Source organism: Squalius cephalus, assembly GCF_949319135.1.
Source record: "Squalius cephalus genome assembly, chromosome: 21".
NCBI classification, from domain to species: Eukaryota; Metazoa; Chordata; class Actinopteri; order Cypriniformes; family Leuciscidae; genus Squalius; species Squalius cephalus.
This window is the reverse complement of record NC_137142.1, coordinates 1690304-1713030: the sequence shown is the minus strand read 5'-3', so window position 1 is coordinate 1713030 and position 22727 is coordinate 1690304. Positions and strand designations below refer to the sequence as shown.

The 22727-nt window shown below is 41.1% G+C and overlaps 1 protein-coding gene across 1 annotated transcript in view; it reads right to left on the bottom strand.

The window, feature by feature from the left end:
• Window positions 1-22727, bottom strand: part of slit1a (slit homolog 1a) — a gene marked incomplete at its 3' end in the record, with an annotated part of 101791 nt that overhangs the window by 5744 nt on the left and 73320 nt on the right. Inside the window, exons 18-31 of the mRNA XM_079855474.1 lie at window positions 19643-19786; window positions 19105-19248; window positions 18163-18329; window positions 16578-16710; window positions 13129-13197; window positions 12839-12910; window positions 12679-12750; window positions 12020-12091; window positions 8980-9143; window positions 6781-6905; window positions 6610-6704; window positions 4880-5019; window positions 3859-3952; window positions 3158-3295 (exon numbers count right to left, since the gene is read on the bottom strand). Coding sequence (XP_079711600.1) covers window positions 3158-3295; window positions 3859-3952; window positions 4880-5019; window positions 6610-6704; window positions 6781-6905; window positions 8980-9143; window positions 12020-12091; window positions 12679-12750; window positions 12839-12910; window positions 13129-13197; window positions 16578-16710; window positions 18163-18329; window positions 19105-19248; window positions 19643-19786 — 1629 coding nt within the window. The remainder of the gene's footprint in view (window positions 1-3157; window positions 3296-3858; window positions 3953-4879; window positions 5020-6609; window positions 6705-6780; window positions 6906-8979; window positions 9144-12019; window positions 12092-12678; window positions 12751-12838; window positions 12911-13128; window positions 13198-16577; window positions 16711-18162; window positions 18330-19104; window positions 19249-19642; window positions 19787-22727) is intronic.

Genomic DNA, 22727 nt, shown 5'->3' with positions numbered 1-22727 from the left:
GAACAGCAGTCTGTCCAATCGGCTTTGGCTTTTCTTTGAGAAAAGAACAAAGAACGGCACTGAAGTCATTCTTAAAAAAGGAAGATGTGTTCGGAGTTTTGTCGACCGGATACCGCAAAAGTTTAATCTATCAACTAGCTCCGCTGGTGGGAAAACGCTCTGGTTGGTTGTAGCGCTGTCCTATTGCGTGCAGAGGGAATCTGGAAGACAACCGTTTATCCCGGCCCTCGGATTGAGCCCTGCCAATGGTGTGTTCCCAGACCCAACATCTTGATGTGGGTCTGGCTTGTCAGGCTAGTCTAATACGTTATTAGACAGAACTGTTATACATAGAAAGTAGACAGTAATGAAAAGGTATTAGCGTATGCCGTGTGGTTGATATCCATTGTTGCTGAGCAGAAATACATAATCATGTTTCTCTTGGTCTCCTCAAAGTTGCGTTGGATTTTCTCCTCAGCGTAAAGGATAAGAGGTCCATCCATCACTGTTCCATGTTCGTAGAGTTAGTTTCGCCAAAATCTGGGTACTTTCGCCAATTGTTAAAGGAACTGAAAAGGTTCCTCCGGTGCGAAAGCCCCTGATGTTGCTGTCTGGGCCTTCACCATTACAGCCCGGTGCAGTCACCTCATTACTGCTGCCAATGCCCCGATCCACCCACCAATCTCACACTCTGACCTGCCCTTACTCGTGAACAACACCCTGAGATATGTTTGTAAACTCCTGCACTTGGAGAAGGAACTTCTTACGCAAAGAGGACAACCTACCTCTTTCTGACTGAGGCCTCTTTCTGAGATGCGTTTTGGTCGATCGGATCACAAATAGACGAGTGAGACACATATCTGTTTACACCTGGCGTTTTAATCCGTCTCGTTCGTCCACTTTAGACCGCTTCTGTCCTGATTACGTTAAGGGGATGGTCAATGGGCGGGTCCCTTTGCTTCCGTCAAGTTTAAATCCCGTCTGACAAGCGCACTTCCCAATAACCCGTTCCGCATGAATGCGCATTAGTTCAGTAGGTGGAGAGTAGATGGTCTTTAGGGGCTGTTTGAACACATTCGACCACATGAGCGTTTACACCAAGAAAGCAATCCGGTCGAATGTGTTTTTCACTATCTCTGCAAGTGGTGGAAAGTGGACAAGCTCAAAATGTGTTATACCCAGTTTCCACCTGTATTAAGCGTCATCCACTTGTGATCCGATCGACCAAAACGCATCTTAATACCAGGTGGAATGATATGATACCATGGCCTCAAATATGGAGGTCCAGACTCTCATCCCAAAGGCTTCACACTTGGCCACAAACTGCCAGAGAGTGCATTGAGGTTCACGGTTAGCAAATGCCACCCTGAGGCCACTCCACTCCTCAGCTGGGCCTTGAGATTCTGTCCATGAATTTCACAAACAGCATAGGTGACAAAGGACAGCCTTGGTGGAGTCCGACACCAACTGAGAACAAGCTTGACTTGTTGCCGAGAGTGCGGACGAACCTCGAGCACAAGCTGTATAGAGGCTATGCGTGTGACGCCACCGTCGGCCGGAGTGACTGCGGTTACACACACTGAGTGGCAGCATTTGATTTCAGCGTGAATGCCGTCTGTATACACATCTAAAACGGGAAAGAGCTTTGAGATTGAACAACTAGCTTTGTATTTTCACAGACTGCTGAAAGCTACAGAACAGAGAAGTGAATGGATTTGCTGCGATTCACAGAAACTGGATCCAGGCACCGAAAGGAGGATTTGCAGTTATCATTTTGTGTCAATATGCTGAATTATGGGGTAAAATCATACCCTATATATTGTATTGTTATATATTGCATTGACAACACATCAATTTGATATGTACCATCGTGTATTCTGCATAACTGGATGTTTTTAAATAAACACTGATAAAAAACTACACAAGTTTTAGGGCTGGACGATATGATGATATATATAACACTGATATAAGTGATCACATGGATTTAGACCGATATTGTATTTATATAAAGCGTTAACAGGCAAATTTGCTTTATGTTTTTCCCCGGCGTTTAAATCAGGCTCATATAAATGTCAGGAAACCCGATTCCTGCTGCATGTCAATATCCATGATCACTGGATCTTTGGTAAATTGTAAAGAACACTATAGACCTTCTGTATCCCCGCCCCTTCTGTAGCCCCGCCCCTTCTGTAGCCCCGCCCCTTTTCAGCGCTGCGCTCGTTGTCTTTTGACTTCCGGTCTGTATTTTCACAGCGATCTTGCGTATTTATGAATGAATGGCTCGTTTTAAAATCTTCCCGGTCTACTGACATTTGTTAAGATATCTGCTTTAAACATTACAATCCTCATGATAACTTTCGTTAACTTTACATGAAGTAAATTCACTTCAAAAGCTAATTACTCCTGGACAGCAACGCCATAGAGATATACAGAGCGACCACAAAAGCGTAAGTTCAAAGACAATATTCTAAAGATGGCGACGCCCTCGTTTCTCTGGCGCATAAGGTCTATATCAAGTCCAAGCTTTAGTTTAAACTGATAATCATTTGTTTTACTGGCGTTTTCTCGGTTTCCCCTGTTAAATCTGGCACTTCTGTCACTCAGTCCGGCTGTTCAAGCGGGAAAGTGACGTCAATACAGTCCAAAGTAAGGTCTCAAGCAAATCACCTCAGCTTTCTGGATGACTAGTAAGAAATCGTCTAGGATCAGGTGATCACAGACTGTAAAATGAGTTCCCTAAAGAGATCAACTATACACTTCTTAAATCTAATAACGGTGGCTTTTTTTTAAACACTCAACAGAGGGAACAGAAATTACTTCTGAATGATGAATATCACCAGACAGCAACATAGTGTCGGCCCACACCTGGTATATGTGGACTATATGTGGACCAGATGTGGGCCGGATCTGGGCCGACTCTATGTTGGTGTCTAGGTCATAACAAAAGCACTTCATCCCACGAGTAATGTGAGGCGCTCCAGCGTACAGATCCACGTCAACACACACCATAACACATCTTCTGCACTTATCGAGTCAGATAAAGTCCCTCTAGATTAGAACAACATACAACACTGACATTAGTTTCAGTCTTTCAAAAGATGACGTGTCTGGATCACTGGTGACGTGGGGCTCATCCCACAGATGTTGAAATGAACAGATAATGGTGTATAGAACTGACCTGAAGCCCTTCGGACAAACACAGGAGTATCCGTTGATCTCGTCCACACACTGCGCCCCATTCTGACACCTGTGGTCCTTACAGTCATCATAGTTCACACTGCAGTCGTCACCCACATAACCAGGTGCACATATACACCTGAATCAAACACACATGCACATGTTAAACACACCACTGTACACAAACATTATGGAGCTCTTTGAAAAGATTAGATTTTTTTAGTTAAAGAGGACCTATTGTGTCTTGATGTTGTTTCTGGGCATTACTAAAACAGGTTTTCCTGCTTGGATGTTGATTATTTTCTGATTATTTTCGACTCTGATTGGTCGGCTGGAGCAGTGTGTTGTGATTGGTCGAGCGCTTTGAGTGTGTTTGGGAAATGTCCCGCCCTTATTACCATAACCGCCAGTTTAACACACTACTAACTAACTCAACCAGGCCCCGCCCCTTAATTCTGCGTATGAATTATTATAATGAGGAATATTGTGACGTGTTCATTCCCGGAAGAAACTCAAGACTACAATGGAGGCGTTTCAGGAGTTCAGAAACACTGACACTGATATAGAGAAGAACTGGAGCTTCTTCATGATCAAACCGCAACATTACACACTAAACACAGATGAAGATGGAGAAAAACAGAGTAGATCCTCTTTAATTAAAAGGCTGTGACTCATCTACGAGGTTAAAGGGGATGTGGTTACTTTGGGCCGGTGACTGTGATGAAGCAGGTTGACTGGTGCTTGCAGGGACTGCGGGTAGAAGCGCACATATCCTCCATATCCTCACACATCTCCCCTACACACACACACACACACACACACATGCACAAATCTGTAAGTTTAGTGATATAACAATTTGCTTACAAGAGCTTACAAGACAAAAGACTGGATAATTCATTGATTTAAAGAAAACACAAATGTATACGTTCAGACAGTAATACAAAGGGCCCCAAAATACTTCAGGCTAAATTGAAAAAAAGAACTGGCGAGACATCATTTCAAACAAAATCAAGCCAAAACTAAATTCATTTTTGGAGTTCTAAACAATTTGCCCAAGTGAACTTTCCGGAAGAGTTCTCTCCGGCTGGTTAAACTCCCATTGGCCAGTGTGGTGATGATGTAACAGGTGGGTGTGGCTCTGAGGATCCGCCTTCTTTGAGCTGTAAATCTCTATTTCTTCTGTTCAGACGCGAGTAAAAACAGGAACACACTGGAGAGCCGCTTTATAGTAGAAACTCTGACTGAAAGAGACACTGACACTGTTTCTCATGTTTAATACTGTAAAGCTGCTGCTTTAAATCAATATACTGTATAAAGTGCTGTATGAGTAAACGTGACGTGACTGTAGATCTGAATCTCAGAGCTGGAGCAAACATCTCCACATCACATGATCAGATGCTTTCTGAACTGCTGTTTTCTCATTATTAATGTGTGTTTATTCTGTTACTGAGAGGAAAGAGCAGCTCAAGTTTACTCATTCATCTAAACGTGGGCGGAGTCATGATGTTTGCTAACAGAAATGTGGGTGGAGTCAGGATGTTCGCTAACAGAAATGTGGGTGGAGTCAGGATGTTCGCTAACAGAAATGTGGGTGGAATCAGGATGTTCGCTAACAGAAATGTGGGCAGAGTCAGGATGTTCACTAACAGTTTATCACAGCAAAGGTGTTTCAAACTTTCTTTTTACCCCTTCGCAGTGAGTATATTGGGGCCTTAACATGTACCTGTGTAAAAAGGGGCACATAAACATGTGTAATTGTTGATCCCGTCTATGCAGGTCGCTCCGTTCTGACAGTCATTATCTTCACACTCGTCAGTGTCAGTGTCACACGCGGGACCTTCAAAGCCCGCAGCACACGAACAGCTGAGAGGACACAAACGCATTGTTTTAATTGGGGATCAAGCTTTCAAAGCACTGTGGGAATGAATTTCATTAAGAAGTCCTCGTCATATTTCACCCAAAATATCAAATCACAGTGTGTTTTTCAGCTTATTTTAGAAGCAAGAGATGAAAGAGAGTGGATTCCTCGAGTCTGAGGAGCCCTGGAGTCGAGCTCGATCCTACAGGAGTAATCCACTCTCGTTGGTGTTGACGCTTTTGCTGTGTCTGAAACCGCTCACATGTTCACTCACTATATAGTGCACAGCAATTGAGTGCACTATATCAGCAAGGAGTGAATGAAATGAAGCAGGGAATTCGGACATACTATATCATGCGTTACATACATTTATCCTACTTAAATGAATAACATTCAGTAACCGTAGATTGTAATCATAAATACCTCCATGCCGGCTTTGTCATTTCATTGATGTTGTATTAATGCATTAATTAATTAATTTGTATTAATTAATTTGGTTTAGGGTTCGAGTTAGTTGAATAAGTTGACATGTAGTTGTGAAGGTACTTAGAGTCAGTAGAAAGTCTGTTTGGAGCATCAAAGGTCAAAAATAAAGAGTTATCAGATATTAATAATTAAGAGTCTACTAATACTCTAATGAGAGTTAGTTATTTATAGTTAGTAGAATGTCTAAGTTGGATTATAGAAATAAAGTGTTACCCAACTGGGTAAACATGGGTTACTCATCATTTCAAGGTAATGGCATTGTTAAATTGGACTAATTTGGAAAGTCACGCTAAAAGGCTAAAATTTAAAGTCTCACTGTAGTCAATAATTGTATCTCTTAAAACTCATCTTTGATCACCAAAATTACATATTTAAACGTTTTTTCCTGTGAAAAAAAATTTCTTCATGGCTTAAAATATCTTGAATGTAACTCGACACCCTTGCCTCATTTAGTATGCGCGGTTCTATGAATATGCAAATGAGCCCCGCCTCCACTCACTCACTCAGCTCAGAGATCCACTGGTTGACGATCACACGTTGATCTGATTGGTTACAAGGTAGTTTGTGACGTCAGAAACACCAGCGATTTCAAAGCGTGTTTTTGAGACTGTCTTTGGTTCACTGCAGTTTTAAGGAGGAAATACTCAGCAATGCTGTCGACTTATGAATTTACACATGCTTTGTCTTAAAGCAGATTAAAAACACCACATAGACACATAAACAACATTAAAAACTGGATTTTCACCACAGGGGGACTTTAAAGGCTTTGTGTTGGAAAAAATATTTAAATAAATTGTGCAACTGCAATATTGGATTCAATTCCTGCCCCTGTTTTGATGTAAAATCAATGGTTGATGAAGTCGAGGAATTGATTTCACTGAGTCAGAGTCGATTCTCTGAGAAAACCTGGAATTGAACACCACTGTTCGGACAATTACATTTTTATACTGTGAAATAATTTCCCGAACAATTAATTTAGCTGTAATGCAGTGCTGTACGGACACAATTGTTTTAAAATGAAGATATGATGAATTTAGTACAATAAATAATATTTTGTTGCATGCTTTCAGCTAATCCACATGTTTTTAATTGTGAGTTGGACAGTTCACCTGTAGCCTTCCCCTTCTCCGGACATGTGGCACGTTCCTCCGTTCTTACACGGCTCACTGACACAAGCGTTGATCACAGTCTCACAGTTCTTGCCCTGTACGTGAAAGGAAATGCATGAGCGTTTGTCCGTCTGTCAGCGTTCACACTGATCAGGTGTTGTGTGCGCTCACCTTGAACCCCTCAGGACAGGTGCACCTGTGTCCGTCCGTCTGGTCCGCCTCGCAGCTGCCGTGGTTCAGACAGGGGCTGGACATGCACGGGTTACACTTCGCTAGTATCGCAGTGTCCACTTCACCTGCGCACACAGACACGAGTCCCGCAAATATCAATAACACCAGCAACCAGAGTCTCTCTCAGAACAAAGACTGGTAGAGGAGCTTTGCTGAGGTATGAATGACAAATATTATGTAACACAAAGATTTTTACTTAAAGAGGCCGTATTCTGCCCTTTCTCAAAGTCTTGATGTTGTCTCAGGCTCTACTAGAACAGGTTTTCCTGCTTGAATGTTGATTATTCTCCTCATATTCTCCATTGTTGCGGCTCCTCTCTTCCCAGTCTGTCAGTAACGCTCTGTTTACTTCCTGTCTCTATGAAGCCCCTCCTCCTGAAAAGCACACTGTGCTCTGATTGGTCGGCTGGAGCAGTGTGTTGTGATTGGTCGAGCGCTTCGAGTGTGTTTGGAAATGTCCCGCCCCTTACCATAACCGCCAGTTTAACACACTACTAACTAACTCAACCAGGCCCCGCCCCTTTATTGTGACGTGTTCGTTCCTGGAAGAAACTCAAGATTTCAGAAACAGTGACACTGATATAGAGAATAACGTCTCTGGTTACTGTAAACCTGTTCCCTGAAGTGTAGGCACGATGGCGAGACGGACAGAGCCTGCAAATCTCCAGTTGTTTTCAGAGAAGTGATAGCCATGAGAAAAACCATCTTTAAAGTCAGAAGCTTGTCCGCCACCGACTCAAGAGGTTCAAAGGCGGTCTCAACCCTTGAAGGGATCTTGGGTCTAACGGGAGGCCTCAGCGGCGAGCAGAGGACGCTTCCCAAGGGGCTCCCCATCAGTCCAGGCGTGGCAAGCCGATAAAGCGGCCACATAAACACAGGAAGTCCAGAACTGAAGCGATCTGGCAGTTAACTGGATCTGCATTACGTGCAGTGCACCACGTTTCAAAGACACCCCATTTACTGTCATGCTCCTGTCATAACTGGAGCCCTAGCACTGAGAATGGTCTCTGAGACATCAGCTGAACACCCAGAGTCTATTAGATGAAGGTTCCACAACTCCACAGCGATATTATCCCCTGCGTTTGAGACTGAAGGTCCTCCTGTTCGGTATCGCCCAGTGAGAGTTGTCGAGGAGAGAGATCATTTCCGAGAACCAAACTCTGTTCAGCGCTATCAGTAAGAGGCAAGGACCCTTGATGACGAACCTTGACCAGGACTCCTAAGAGCATGGTGATTTAGAGAGAGCAAGAGGGGACATTACACTGTTCCTTGAGAAGGCAAAGAGGTCACCTCAACTTCATAAAAAAACTTTTTCCAAACCCGCTGTCAAGGGTGTAACTCTCCCTAGGGGACAGGAACTGGTCCTGACCTTGCACAGTCCGCCTTGCAATTCATCGACTGTAATAGCCTGGCTCTTCTCTCTGGGAGGGGAACATGCTCTATGGCCCCTTTGTCCAGAAGAGATTATCTTGTGACAGCAGATGTGCCTACTCCGGTGTTACGGTAGTGGGAAACACGTAAAACCTCTGGACTTTGTCTCTGGTCTATTATGAGGCTGATGAGACAAGCCAGTCCAGTCTTCACCGCCACACGCTGCTTTTGAGCCTTTCTTTCATCAGGTCCGAAACTATCTTTACTTGAAGCATCAAGTTACTTTCAAAAGGTGATTTACTGTATTTCACTACTGTAGACATCAGTGTTTATATCCGAACTATAAACTTTTATCCAATAATATGCAATATACATGAATATGAATTATTATAAGACAGAAATAATTATACTGTGTGGTTGAAAAGATTATATATATATATATATAAGAGATATAAAGATAAAAGATAAAATCAGAGTTTGTGGTCTACATAACCCATCATAACCATCTTTATAACCCAGCTTCATGGGTTTATCTTTAACTTTTAGTACAAAACGTTGTTACCTGAAATTTTGTTGATGTATTCAAATAAAAATGAAATAAAAATGAATAAAAACTATATAGACATACATTTTTTAAAAAGGGAAAAAACACAACTAAATGTAAAATTAAAATGAATTGAAAATATCAATAAAAATCCTAATATCCTCAATGATAGGGAAATATCACCGCTCTCGGCATTGACGGATCCTTCACTCCCCTGATCTCACCTTGGCACTCGAACCTCTTGGCCGGCGTGGTGAGCAGCAGTTTTCCCAGCATGCCGTGCGGCCCGACACAGCGCGCGATCCCAGGCTCCTTGTATCCGGTCTTCACCCAGTCGGAGAGCCAGCGCAGGCGGCAGTCGCAGTACAGGGGGTTCGCACCGATGGCCCTGAGGACACACACACACACACACACACACACACACACACACACATGCTCCAGTCAAACCAGCAGCAACCCAGTGCAAAATGAGATGCTTTAGAAAGCGTGTATTTGAACAAAACCTGTCTGTGTCTATCACACACAACACAGCATTAATGAGCACAACCCCTCGTCAGTGTTCCAGTCACCGCCTTTACAGCATTAGCATGAACATACACCGAACGTCGATCTAACAGTCTGGTCTCGAAAGTAAAAACTCCATTCATTTTCTTCATCAAGAACTATAACTTATAACCCTTTAAAGACAGCCCTACTGTGAGCTACGCAGTTGTTAATCTGCTTCTGTTGAAGTCTCCAATCCGCATGATTTCAGCTTGCTTTTCTTGTTTTTTAAATAATCATGTTTAACAGCAGAATTTGTGGTGAAAAACTACATTACCCATGATGCTGTACAGAGAATTCCACCAATCAGAGGGTCAATCTAATGAGGGACTGGCATTTTCTGTAATACTTGGCTTTACACTTCAACATTTTAGCACTTTGATAAGAAAATCTTATTTGTATAGATAATATCCACATGCTTCTTTGGTAACTGGTCAAGCAGGCTTACCGGCTGGAGTATCACATCTTTAATAAACCCCAATATGTCTTCCATGAAAAGATAAATGTCTGAAAGTAAGTTTCCTCGAGGGTGTATTACTGCATCATCACTGCTAGATGGCGCTGCAGGCCCGAACCAGAAACTGCTGCAATGGCCAAACAAAGAGTTTCAATTCTATTCAACTCCTCTAAATAAAGAAAGATGTCCCCAGAGGCTGCGTTACTGATTTAAAGGGACTGTTCACCCAAAAATAAAATACAAAATCTAAATTCTGTCATCAATATCGTGACAAAATATAACAAAAATATCTTAATTTGTGATCCAAAGATAAATGGATTTTAGTACAGGTTTTATGGGGTGAACTATATTTTATATTTCTGATATGTTATTTTAGTAATGGTTCATTTTATTTCAAGCAACAGAAATGTTATTTATGTTTCAGCTCATTACACATTAGACTAACTAGGCTATTTAATCAGACATCACCCATCGCCAGTATTCAAGTGATGTGTGTGAGAGACGTGTGTGTGAGAGACGTGTGTATCGACTGCTTTCCGTCAGCTTCATGCTATAAGATGTAAGAGCTGTTCTATAACAGCACAGGTGTGGGCAGAGGGACACGCAGGGTTACACTCGTTCTCCAGGTCACACAGAAGAGACGCAGTGACGTGAAGATGTTTAATGGATCTGAAGACAGACGGACTGAACCCTGGTGTGTGTTTACACCGCTCTAAACTGCAGCTTAAAGGGATAGTTCACCCCAAAATTAAAATTAGTCCATGATTTACTCATCCTCAAGTCATCCTAGGTGTGTATGACATTCTTCTGTCAGACGAATATAATCAGAGTTATATTAACAATGCCCTAACTCTTCCAAGCTTTATAATGGCCATTTCTGTTTTGAAGTCCATAAAAGTGCATCTATCCAGACAGATGCATACATATGCACTTTAATGATGGATAGATGCACTTTTATGATGGATAGATGCACTTTTATCATGGAGAGATGCACTTTTATGATGGATAGATGCACTATTATGATGATAGATGAACTTTTATGATGGATAAATGCACTTTTATGATGGACAGATGCACTTTTATGATGGATAGATGCACTTTTATGATGATAGATGAACTTATATGATGGATAAATGCACTTTTATGATGGACATATGCACTTTTATGATGGATAGATGCACTTTTATGATGATAGATGCACTTTTATGATGGACAGATGCACTTTTATGATGGACAGATGCACTTTTATGATGGACAGATGCACTTTTATGATGGATAGATGCACTTTTATGATGATAGATGTACTTTTATGATGATAGATGCACTTTTATCATGGATAGATGCACTTTTATGATGGACAGATGCACTTTTATGATGGACAGATGCACTTTTATGATGGATAGATGCACTTTTATGATGTCAGATGTACTTTTATGATGTCAGATGTACTTTTATGATGATAGATCCACTTTTATGATGGATAGATGTACTTTTATGATTGACAGATGCACTTTTAGATTAGATTAGATACTTTTATTCATCCCGAAGGAAATTTAAGGCATCCAGTAGCTTAGACAGAACACATCCACATGCATACAAAGATAAAATAAATAATAATAAAACATATATATATATACAAATATATTAAAAATATTAAATATTATTAACTATTATGATGGATAGATGCACTTTTATGATGGATAGATGCACTTTTATGATGGACAGATGCACTTTAATGATGATAGATGCACTTTTATGATGGACAGATGCACTTTTATGATGATAGATGCACTTTTATGATGATAGATGCACTTTTATGATGATAGATGCACTTTTATGATGGACAGATGCACTTTTATGATGGACAGATGCACTTTTATGATGGATAGATGCACTTTTATGATGATAGATGCACTTTTATGATGGATAGATGCACTTTTATGATGATAGATGCACTTTTATGGACTTCAAATCAGAAACAGCCATTCACTGCCATTATAAAGCTTGGAAGAACCAGGACATTTTTTATTATAACTCCGATTATATTCGTCTGGAAGAAGAATGTCATATACACCTAGGATGACTTGAGGATGAGGAAATCATGGACTAATTCTCATTTTTGGGTGAACTATCCCTTTAAGGCAAAGCAGATGTAAAAGACCATTTGGTTTCTGCTCATTTTAAAGCCAGTGTGTTCAACACTATCAGTGTTACAGTGCTCAAATCCATCAGATGACGCAGTGTGTGTGTGTCTCTTTACTCACAGATGTGACAGTGACGCAGCGTCGGTGAAGATCCCATCAGGCAGCTCTGAGATGTCATTGCCATGCAGAGACCTGAGAACCACACGAGACAGAAACATGCTAGAGAACATCAGACACCTGACACTGCACTGGAAAAACAATTCAGTTAAATTTACCGTAAAAAATAAGGTAGCAAAATTTCAGGTTTTACAGACTTGACTTAAATTTACAGTAAAAAAAAACTTATTTCATTTTCTGATATAACGTTAATTTACTAACATATTGTAGTACTAATATCTGTTTTGTACCATTGTAATACACTGACAGCCACCAATCACAGTGGAGTTCACTGTTCAGTGAACATTCAATTCAGTTCAAAGTTGATTCAATTCAGTTCAATGTTGATTCACTTCAGTTCAATGTTGATTCAGTTTAGTTCAATAACATTGTTAATGTTACAAAATTCATCAGTTTTGAATAAATTTGATTCAGCTATAAAACAGAAGACAATAGTGTTGTTATTAAGCTCAATTCAGTTGAAGTTGTTCATAGTTCAGTCGGATCAGTGGATGGTAAGTTTGAAGGGTTCGTGCGACTGACGCTAGAGCTGAAGTGCATCAGTCGTACATGAGTGTTGGAGGCCGTGTAAAGTGTCTTTAGTGTGATAAAGAGATACGTACAGCAGGCGGAGAGACCGGAGACCCCCGAAGGCCAGAGTCGGGATACAGCGAAGAGCGTTGTAGCTCAGGATCCTGCAGGACAAGATCACACACATCCTCCAATGAGATTTGACTTTCACAGCTGAGATTCAGCATGACATTAATGCGGTTCATGACGTACAGGGTAGTGAGCTGACTCATGTTGGAGAACGAAGAGTTGGTCAAGGAACTGATTTTGTTGTTACTCAGGTCTCTGAAACAAAGATCATCAAACCAGCGGATGAACGGCACTGAAGACGACAGCTTACATTATATTATTATCTTATAATGAGAGAGAGAGAGAGAGACAGAGAGAGAGACAGAGAGAGAGAGAGAGAGAGAGAGGAGAGAGAGAGAGAGAGAGAGAGAGAGACAGAGAGAGAGACAGAGAGAGAGAGAGAGAGAGAGAGAGAGAGAGAGAGAGAGACATACACTAGCTGCAGGTTTTTGAAGTTGGACAGCTCCTTCGGCACCGCACTGAACTGGTTTCCGTCCAGGTACCTGAAGACACAAAACCATTCGAAGAACATTACTGAATCTGTTTCTCACACAGTCTTACTCACTGCTCAATACTGTTCTAGTTGGTGTTGCATCATTAAACTTAGTTGAAATGCAACTCTACGAATAAACGAAACATAACGGCTGGAATTAAACAGCAGGGCCCGGTTTCCCGATAACGCTCACTCTTAGCGCGCTAAGAAAGCTCGAAAGATATATCTTACCAAAGTTGTTTATGTTCCTAAGTGTGTTCCCCGAACCATACCTTAGGAAGCTGCTTAAGATAAACCTTCTTACGTGCGACCTTACCCGGCGCTGTCCGTGGCGATGGAGCTGAATTGTTTGATATCGACGGGGCTGTTTATGTGAGAAAGCGGTGATCTTTATAAATGAAGCACTTCAGAAATAGTTGAAATTGCAATTTATTATGATTATTGGATATTATAAAAAATAATCCAAACTATAATAGCCTATAATAGCCTAACCTACATATTTTAAAATTGTAACATATAGCCTATTGCTGCCACAATAACCTTTTCAAAAATGTACGTGCCTTTTTCTCTTTCCCATTTTTGTTCGCTGAGGTGGAGCTGCGATGAAATATTGTTCTTGTAAATACTTTCCAGCATTTCAGTAATAAAAGTGTACATCTTGCGTACGGTGCTCAGCAGTGATCAAAAAGGATTTAAACCGTGAATTTTGAATCTCTTGTAAACTCAGAGATGTGGATTCAGACGGCAATTAAATCCCCACACGACCTGTTTGTCAAAAAACAGAAGGTACTAATTTGGCCAGGGATTTTTACACGGGTTGGGTGAGAAAAACACTGATATTATGGATTCGGACGGCACTAAAATCACCGACTTACCCCTGTAAATGTTTAAAATACCGGACGAGCCCATGAGAAACAATATTAGTGTCAGAATAGGACTTAACTGACACTAGCCTATGCTTTCACTGGCCTTTAAAAGAGCGTTTTAATTAAATTAATAATATTGTATAATAATATAATTAAAAATCTAACAACAATCAGTGTAATGACAATTTTATTCTTTGCATGAAAACACTTGAATTAGCCTAATTTAAAGGAGAACTCCGGTCAATTTTAACATTGAGCTCATTTTTTTGTACATTTGGAGTGCTGTCAATAGAGAGAACAACGACAAAAATCGGTGTTGCCTACACCGTGTTATCCTCTTTTTAAAATTTGCACCCTGTTGACTTCAATGGTAATCGATTGTCGAGTTCACGATATGTGCATAGGTACTAAACCTATGCGTGTGAACTCGGCAATCGATTACTGTGGACTTCAACAGAAAACAGGATGTAAATACAGGTATGAGCGCTGGCTTAAATAACATCATTTTTATTCATATCTTTCACATCTACTGCAGTCAGATTCACCCGTGTTCACTCAGAAGGAATCACTCACATGGCTGGGCACTTGTAATGACACATCAAGGATGTTAAGAGGCTAAAAGCAGGTTTAAAACTTGCCCCATTGAAGTCAACAGGGTGCAAATTTTAAAAAGAGGATAACACGGTGTAGGCAACACCGATTTTTGTCGTTGTTCTCTGTACTGACAGCACTCCAAATGTACAAAAAAATGAGCTCAATGTTAAAATTGACCGGAGTTCTCCTTTAATACTGTCTGGGTGTATTAAAACTTCAGAATTATATTCATATAGACCTGCAACAGTGATAAGGTAAAGCTAGGAGTGGTCCAGACCAACCTTACGAAAGTGTGACTTACAGAAGATATACTTAGCGAACGAACGTTTCGGGAATCGTGCCATAAGGTTAAGAGAGAGGTTAAGGAATAGGTTAAGAACTACTTAGCGATAAGAACGCTTTGGGAAACCGGGCCCTGATTGATAAGCTCTTGTTTTTACCCAACAAACTTGATGTGCATAAACTACACTGGAAACACATTAACAGAATAAATCCCTCAAACTCATGTGACTTTGCCTCAGCGTCAGCTGTGATTGGATAACTGGAGTATCCAGTGGACCAATGGCGTCGCAGCGTCTCTAATGTTGGTTTGGTGTTTCTGAAACGCCGGAGTCGAAGTGTGTGATCAGAATGATTCTGTGTAATTCCCTCCAGAAGCGTCTCACACACACGAGTGTGTTCCCGAACACCAGCATCCAAACGCCAGAGAACATGACAGCGTTTACTGTGTTTCGTCTGACGCTCAGTATAGTACTTAAAGTGTGTGTGTGTGTGTGTGTGTGTGTGTGTGTGTGTGTGTGTGTGTGTGTGTGTGTGTGTGTGTGTGTGTGTGTGAGCCTCTCCGCAGCTGGAGCCGGAGGTCTAATGACGGGCTGTTGGATCTGCACACCTGGACGGCTCTACTGTCAGTGAGAGCGTCAGTAAATGAGAGGTTTTCACGCTCTGAGGGACGACAGGCGTCTGATGTGTGTCACTCCCACTCTAAAACACACTCATTACACACACACACTCAAACCGCTTCACCCGGGACCAGAACACTTCCATCAGGTCCCGTTCAGGTCACGCTATTTTGCTCATTGTTAGTTCATGTCAGCTCTGGTCCATTCAACATTAACTTACATTACACGTGTGGCTCCGCCCCATACCTACTCTGATTGGCTCGATCGTCTTTCATAGGCAAACATGATGTGTTCGTGGTCGGTGAGGGACGGAGTATCTCATCAAGTCGTTCAAATCACTCTTGCCACTGCCAGATGTAGGCTAACGTTGTATTGTCTGTGCATTATATTAAAGACTACATTTCCTATCATGTATGCCTATGAAAGACGACCGAGCCAATCAGAGTGAGTGTGCAGCTACAGCCAGGACCTTCTGGTTAGGCCCATAGACTGTAAAAAAATATGGACGTAGTGTGTGTGACATCACCCGTAGTGTTTCTGAACAGCGTTTCTGAAGCCCAAAGTGGGCGGAGCCGGCCGTCGCCATCTTGGCCGCGCGTCACTCCCGGATAAACGAAAATGTGCAGCGAGTCGTATTAGCTGAGGTGACGTGACGCCAACAGACAGCAGACAAACGGCTAGTAGTGACATCAGCGGCAATCCACCTGTCACTCAAGTGGCCACGCCCTTAATTATGCAGAACTTTAAGTCTTAATATAAGTTAAACGGACTAGTTATAAAACAAAACAGTTGTCCCTCACAGTCGTCATGAAGGGCAACATTAGCTATATAGACCAAACCACTTTTTGTACCAGGCTGTAAACATGTTTTTTCCACCAAAAGTTGGGCATTTTAACATGGGGGTTTATGGGATTGACTCTCTAGTGGCCAGTCAATGAACTGCAGTTTAAGTATATTCAGAGTTGGACTGAAGAGAGACTTGGCTAGGACGCGCGGTGTAATGGTTGTGGCTCATGGTGGCGCAGACTCACAGCTCGGTGACGTTGCGAGGAATGCCTTTGGGTAAGAGGTGCAGGTGTTTGTTGCTGCAGCGCACCACCGACTCCAGACAGGAGCACTCGCTGGGACACTGGACCGGCGGAGAGCAGCTCGCCTCCTCGTGATCTGAGGGAAACACCAGCGTTAGCACTCGCACAACACTGCGGATACACACACATACTTTGCTGGATTACACTCAAACCAAAAATTATTCAGACACCAGGGACCCTATCTCGCACCCAGCGCAATTGACTTTGTACAGCGACGCATGTTTCATTCCTATTTTGCACCCGACGCACAGCGGACTCTTCCCTCCACAGACGCACGGCGGTAAATTAGGGAATGAACTTGCGCTCCCGGGGGCGGTTCAGGGAAAAGAGGAGGCGTGTTCCGGCACAAACGTTCCCTGGTGCTATTTTGCAGTTTCAGAAAACAATTCCGCCACTGACCAGGAGAAACCGAGTCTAAAGTCAGTGGCGCGTTCAGATGCTGTTTTAAGGGCGCATGCTTGGCCATAATGTAGCGTGTGCACAACACACACACACTTTGCTTCTCTCATCTACACAGATGCAGCAGTTCACATTTTTGCAAACCATACATAATTACAAGGAACAATATTCCACATGAGGGAAATCATTGTTGTGTCCATGAAGATGTGAAAAAATAGGCATAAATCTAGCTTACACATTTACCCAAATTATCATACGCCTGTTTAACCGAAGCTAATCTGGGTGTGTTTCTCCATCCCCAATGTCACTTCTCTGTGTTTTACGGCCCTGACGAGAACGTCGGTCTCCTCGGCTGTGAACCGCTCCTGGCAAATCCGCCGTTATAATAGCAATCCGCCATGGAACAAGCGCGCCTGCTCTTAAAGGGAATGTGAGATGTCGCTCTGATTGGTTTATTTCACGTTACGCCCAAACCACACCTATGAGTAATGAAGCGACTTCAGACCAACACATTCTAGATTTGCGTCGGGCGCAAGAGTCATTTATCCCGCCGGTATAATAGCAACAGCGCCCACAGAGATCCGCCCACAAAGTTACTCGCGTTTCAGATCGTTAAAATAGGGCCCCAGATATAATTTTTGATATATGTTTCTCCTAGTGTGATCAGGACACTATAGTTCATTTCTGTAAGTGAGAAGAGCAAAATAAAGTAAACTGTGACATATTACACCCAAACACTCTTCACACAGCGACTACCAGTGACATTTATACACATTTGGGAGCAAAAGTGATTCAGACACTTTGAGCTGATCATGTTTTGCTGAAGTGTGTTTTCTTTAATTGCTAATGCTCTTTTTACACACAGACTGAACACAATGAAGCATTGCTTGGTCACTGGTTGAGCTAAACTGGTATTATCTAATTGTGTAGTTAAATTTAACAGCTGACAGATATTCAACATAATTCATGTGTGAGACAGTCTAACAGAAGGACGGACAAAACCAGTCAAATATCCACTGAGTTCTGCTCATATTTTATTACCATTTTCTAAACTATAACGAATAAACTGAGATAATGTGAGAAATGTTGAAGGTGTGTGAATAGATGTTGGTTTGACAGTAGATCCCACCGTCTTCGCAGCGGAAGTCTGGCAGAGCGACGTCCTGCAGGGGAATCTCTTTGAGGAAGGCGGGCCGCTGGCAGCGAGGGTTCCCCGTCACGATCTTGCGGTTCCTCAGCCAGACGCTCAGCCAGGACAGGCGGCAGTCACAGTTGAACGGGTTGGCCAGCAGGTTTCTGCCACACACACACACACACACACACACACACACACAGATATTAATCAGCCTCGTCTGCAGGACCAAACCAAAGCCCCTGTACGGCAAGTCATGTCACTCGGCGGCCATCTTTGAAACACCTCTTAGAGTTTCCTCTTTGAATGGGGAAATGGTTTGAGCTGCAGTGATGCAATGACTTTACCAGTTGGCGATTGGCTCTTTCATTTAGAGGGCGGGGCTTGCAGATACAAACAGGGGTAAATGTGTTTTTTTTATGTGTGCCTTTCTTAAAATAAGTTAGCAAACTTTGGCATTTTTGCAAAGAAAGACGTGATCATCTTGGAGGACGGGGGGGGGGGGTGGGGGGTAAATCATCAGGAAACTTTAATTCTGAGGTGAACTACTCCTTTAAAGGAATTTTGCAAATATTATGGGAATGTTACTTTTGAATATTCTCTGAACGTTCTGAAACAAGTAGTAACATGTACAAAAAAGTTCTGTAACTGATGTATAAATAAAGTTTTTGTGCTAATGCTTTGAGAACATTATTAAAGGCCAGATAACTTTGAACGAACGTTCTATTAACGTTACTGGAAGAACGTTTGTTCGTAACGCTCTGAGATGGTTCCCCGCTATCCTTCCCAGCTCAAGTTACTGGTTTAAGGAAACGTGTGTCTATCAGCTCATGCTAACGCGCGCGTGTCTATCAGCTCATGCTAACGCGCGCGTGTCTATCAGCTCATGCTAACGCGCGCGTGTCTATCAGCTCATGCTAACGGCGGTTTGTCCCGTACAGGGTGGAGAGGCTCTGCAGCGTGTCGAAGGCTCCCGGGGTGATGGTGCTCAGCGTGTTGTCGTACAGGGACAGCAGACGCACGTTGTGCAAGCCCGTGAAGCTGTTGTTGTGAATGCAGCCGATGCGATTGTTCCGCAGCATTCTGGAAAACACAGAGCATGTGGATGAACTCAGATGAAGAACATGCGGTTTCACTTTATTTTGATGGTCCCTTTAACACAGTCTGTTGTCTGGAAGTAACACTGCACCTACATGTCTACTATCTCTCATTAGAGTATTAGTAGACTGGTAGGGTTAGGGTTAGTATAAGTTGACATGTAGTTGAAAAGTCACTTAGTCAGCAGAGTGTCTGTTGGAGGAGCATCACAATAAAGAGTTTGCAGACATTAAGCAGACAGTCTACTAATACTCCAATGAGAGTTAGTGGACATGTAGTTAACAGAAGTTACTTATAGTCAACAGAATGTTCAAAAGGGACCATCAAAATAAAATACCGAAAATGCTGCATTATGATAGTGTATGAGTGAAAAGCTCACAGCATGCGCAGGCCGTCCAGACCCCGGAACATCCCGCTGTGAGCCGCGTCCAGCTGGTTGGCCGTCAGGTGCAGCTCGCTGACCGAAGACGCCCCTTCAAACGCCCCGTCCTCGATCTCAGAGATCTTATTGTTGCTCAGGTTTCTGCGGATCATTAGTAAAGAACGGAAACATTAGTAAAGAATCACAACCAGTCACACGGACAGTCATGAGAGCGGTAGGGCCAGGAAACGAACACTTGATGTCAGGGATCGGATACTTGTTATTAAAATAAAATTTCGATTCCTCTTATCGATTTTTTTGTTTCAGAGTGACTTTAGACTGTTTTCTGTGCTGCAGGCGTGTGTCACAGTATTCTGGATCTAATATTTTGGAAAAACTCACATCAAGTATTTGATATCAATACCAAGTATTTTGGAAAAATTGGATCCGTGCAGCTCTTAAAGTGACAGCGCTAATATTCCTGCCGTCTCTATAATAACACTCGCCTCTAATAACACTAATATTCCTGCTGTTTCTATAATAACACTCTAATAACACTAATATTCCTGCCGTTTCTATAATAACACTCTAATAACACTAATATTCCTGCCGTCTCTATAATAACACTCTAATAACACTAATATTCCTGCCGTCTCTATAATAACACTAATATTCCCGCTCTATAATAACACTAATATTCCCGCTCTATAATAACGCTAATATTCCCGCTCTATAATAACACTAATATTCCCGCTCTATAATAACACTAATATTCCCGCTCTATAATAACGCTAATATTCCCGCTCTATAATAACACTAATATTCCTGCTCTATAATAACACTAATATTCCTGCTCTATAATAACACTAATATTCCCGCTCTATAATAAAGCAATATTCCCGCTCTATAATAACGCTAATATTCCTGCTCTATAATAACACTAATATTCCCGCTCTATAATAAAGCAATATTCCCGCTCTATAATAACACTAATATTCCTGCTCTATAATAACACTAATATTCCCGCTCTATAATAACACTAATATTCCTGCTCTATAATAACACTAATATTCCCGCACTATAATAACACTAATATTCCCGCTCTATAATAAAGCAATATTCCTGCTCTATAATAACACTAATATACCCGCTCTATAATAACACTAATATTCCCGCTCTATAATAAAGCAATATTCCTGCTCTATAATAACACTAATATACCCGCTCTATAATAACACTAATATTCCCGCTCTATAATAAAGCAATATTCCTGCTCTATAATAACGCTGATATTCCCGCTCTATAATAAAGCAATATTCCCGCTCTATAATAACACTAATATTCCTGCTCTATAATAACACTAATATTCCCGCTCTATAATAAAGCAATATTCCCGCTCTATAATAACGCTAATATTCCTGCTCTATAATAACGCTAATATTCCCGCTCTATAATAACGCTAATATTCCCGCTCTATAATAAAGCAATATTCCCGCTCTATAATAACGCTAATATTCCTGCTCTATAAGAACGCTAATATTCCTGCTCTAAAATAACACTAATATTCCTGCTCTATAATAACACTAATATTCCCGCTCTATAATAAAGCAATATTCCCGCTCTATAATAACGCTAATATTCCTGCTCTATAAGAACGCTAATATTCCTGCTCTATAATAACACTAATATTCCCGCTCTATAATAAAGCAATATTCCCGCTCTATAATAACGCTAATATTCCTGCTCTATAAGAACGCTAATATTCCTGCTCTATAATAACACTAATATTCCCGCTCTATAATAACGCTAATATTCCTGCTCTATAATAATAACACTAATATTCCCGCTCTATAATAACGCTAATATTCCCGCTCTATAATAACGCTAATATTCCCGCTCTATAATAAAGCAATATTCCCGCTCTATAATAACGCTAATATTCCCGCTCTATAATAAAGCAATATTCTCGCTCTATAATAACACTAATATTCCCGCTCTATAATAACACTAATATTCCCGCTCTATAATAACACTAATATTCCCGCTCTATAATAAAGCAATATTCCCGCTCTATAAGAACGCTAATATTCCTGCTCTATAATAACACTAATATTCCCGCTCTATAATAACGCTAATATTCCTGCTCTATAATAATAACACTAATATTCCCGCTCTATAATAACACTAATATTCCCGCTCTATAAGAACGCTAATATTCCTGCTCTATAATAACACTAATATTCCCGCTCTATAATAACGCTAATATTCCTGCTCTATAATAATAACACTAATATTCCCGCTCTATAATAACACTAATATTCCCGCTCTATAATAACACTAATATTCCCGCTCTATAATAAAGCAATATTCCCGCTCTATAAGAACACTAATATTCCTCCTCTATAATAACACTAATATTCCCGCTCTATAAGAACACTAATATTCCTCCTCTATAATAACACTAATATTCCCGCTCTATAATAACGCTAATATTCCCGCTCTATAATAACGCTAATATTCCTGCTCTATAATAACGCTAATATTCCCGCTCTATAATAACACTAATATTCCCGCTCTATAATAACACTAATATTCCTGCTCTATAATAACACTAATATTCCTGCTCTATAATAACACTAATATTCCTGCTCTATAATAACACTAATATTCCTGCTCTATAATAACACTAATATTCCCGCTCTATAATAACGCTAATATATAATAACGCTAATATTCCCGCTCTATAATAACACTAATATTCCCGCTCTATAATAAAGCAATATTCCCGCTCTATAATAACGCTGATATTCCCGCTCTATAATAACGCTAATATTCCTGCTCTATAATAACGCTAATATTCCCGCTCTATAATAACACTAATATTCCCGCTCTATAATAAAGCAATATTCCCGCTCTATAATAACGCTAATATTCCTGCTCTATAATAACACTAATATTCCTGCTCTATAATAACACTAATATTCCTGCTCTATAATAACACTAATATTCCTGCTCTATAATAACACTAATATTCCCGCTCTATAATAACGCTAATATATAATAACGCTAATATTCCCGCTCTATAATAACACTAATATTCCCG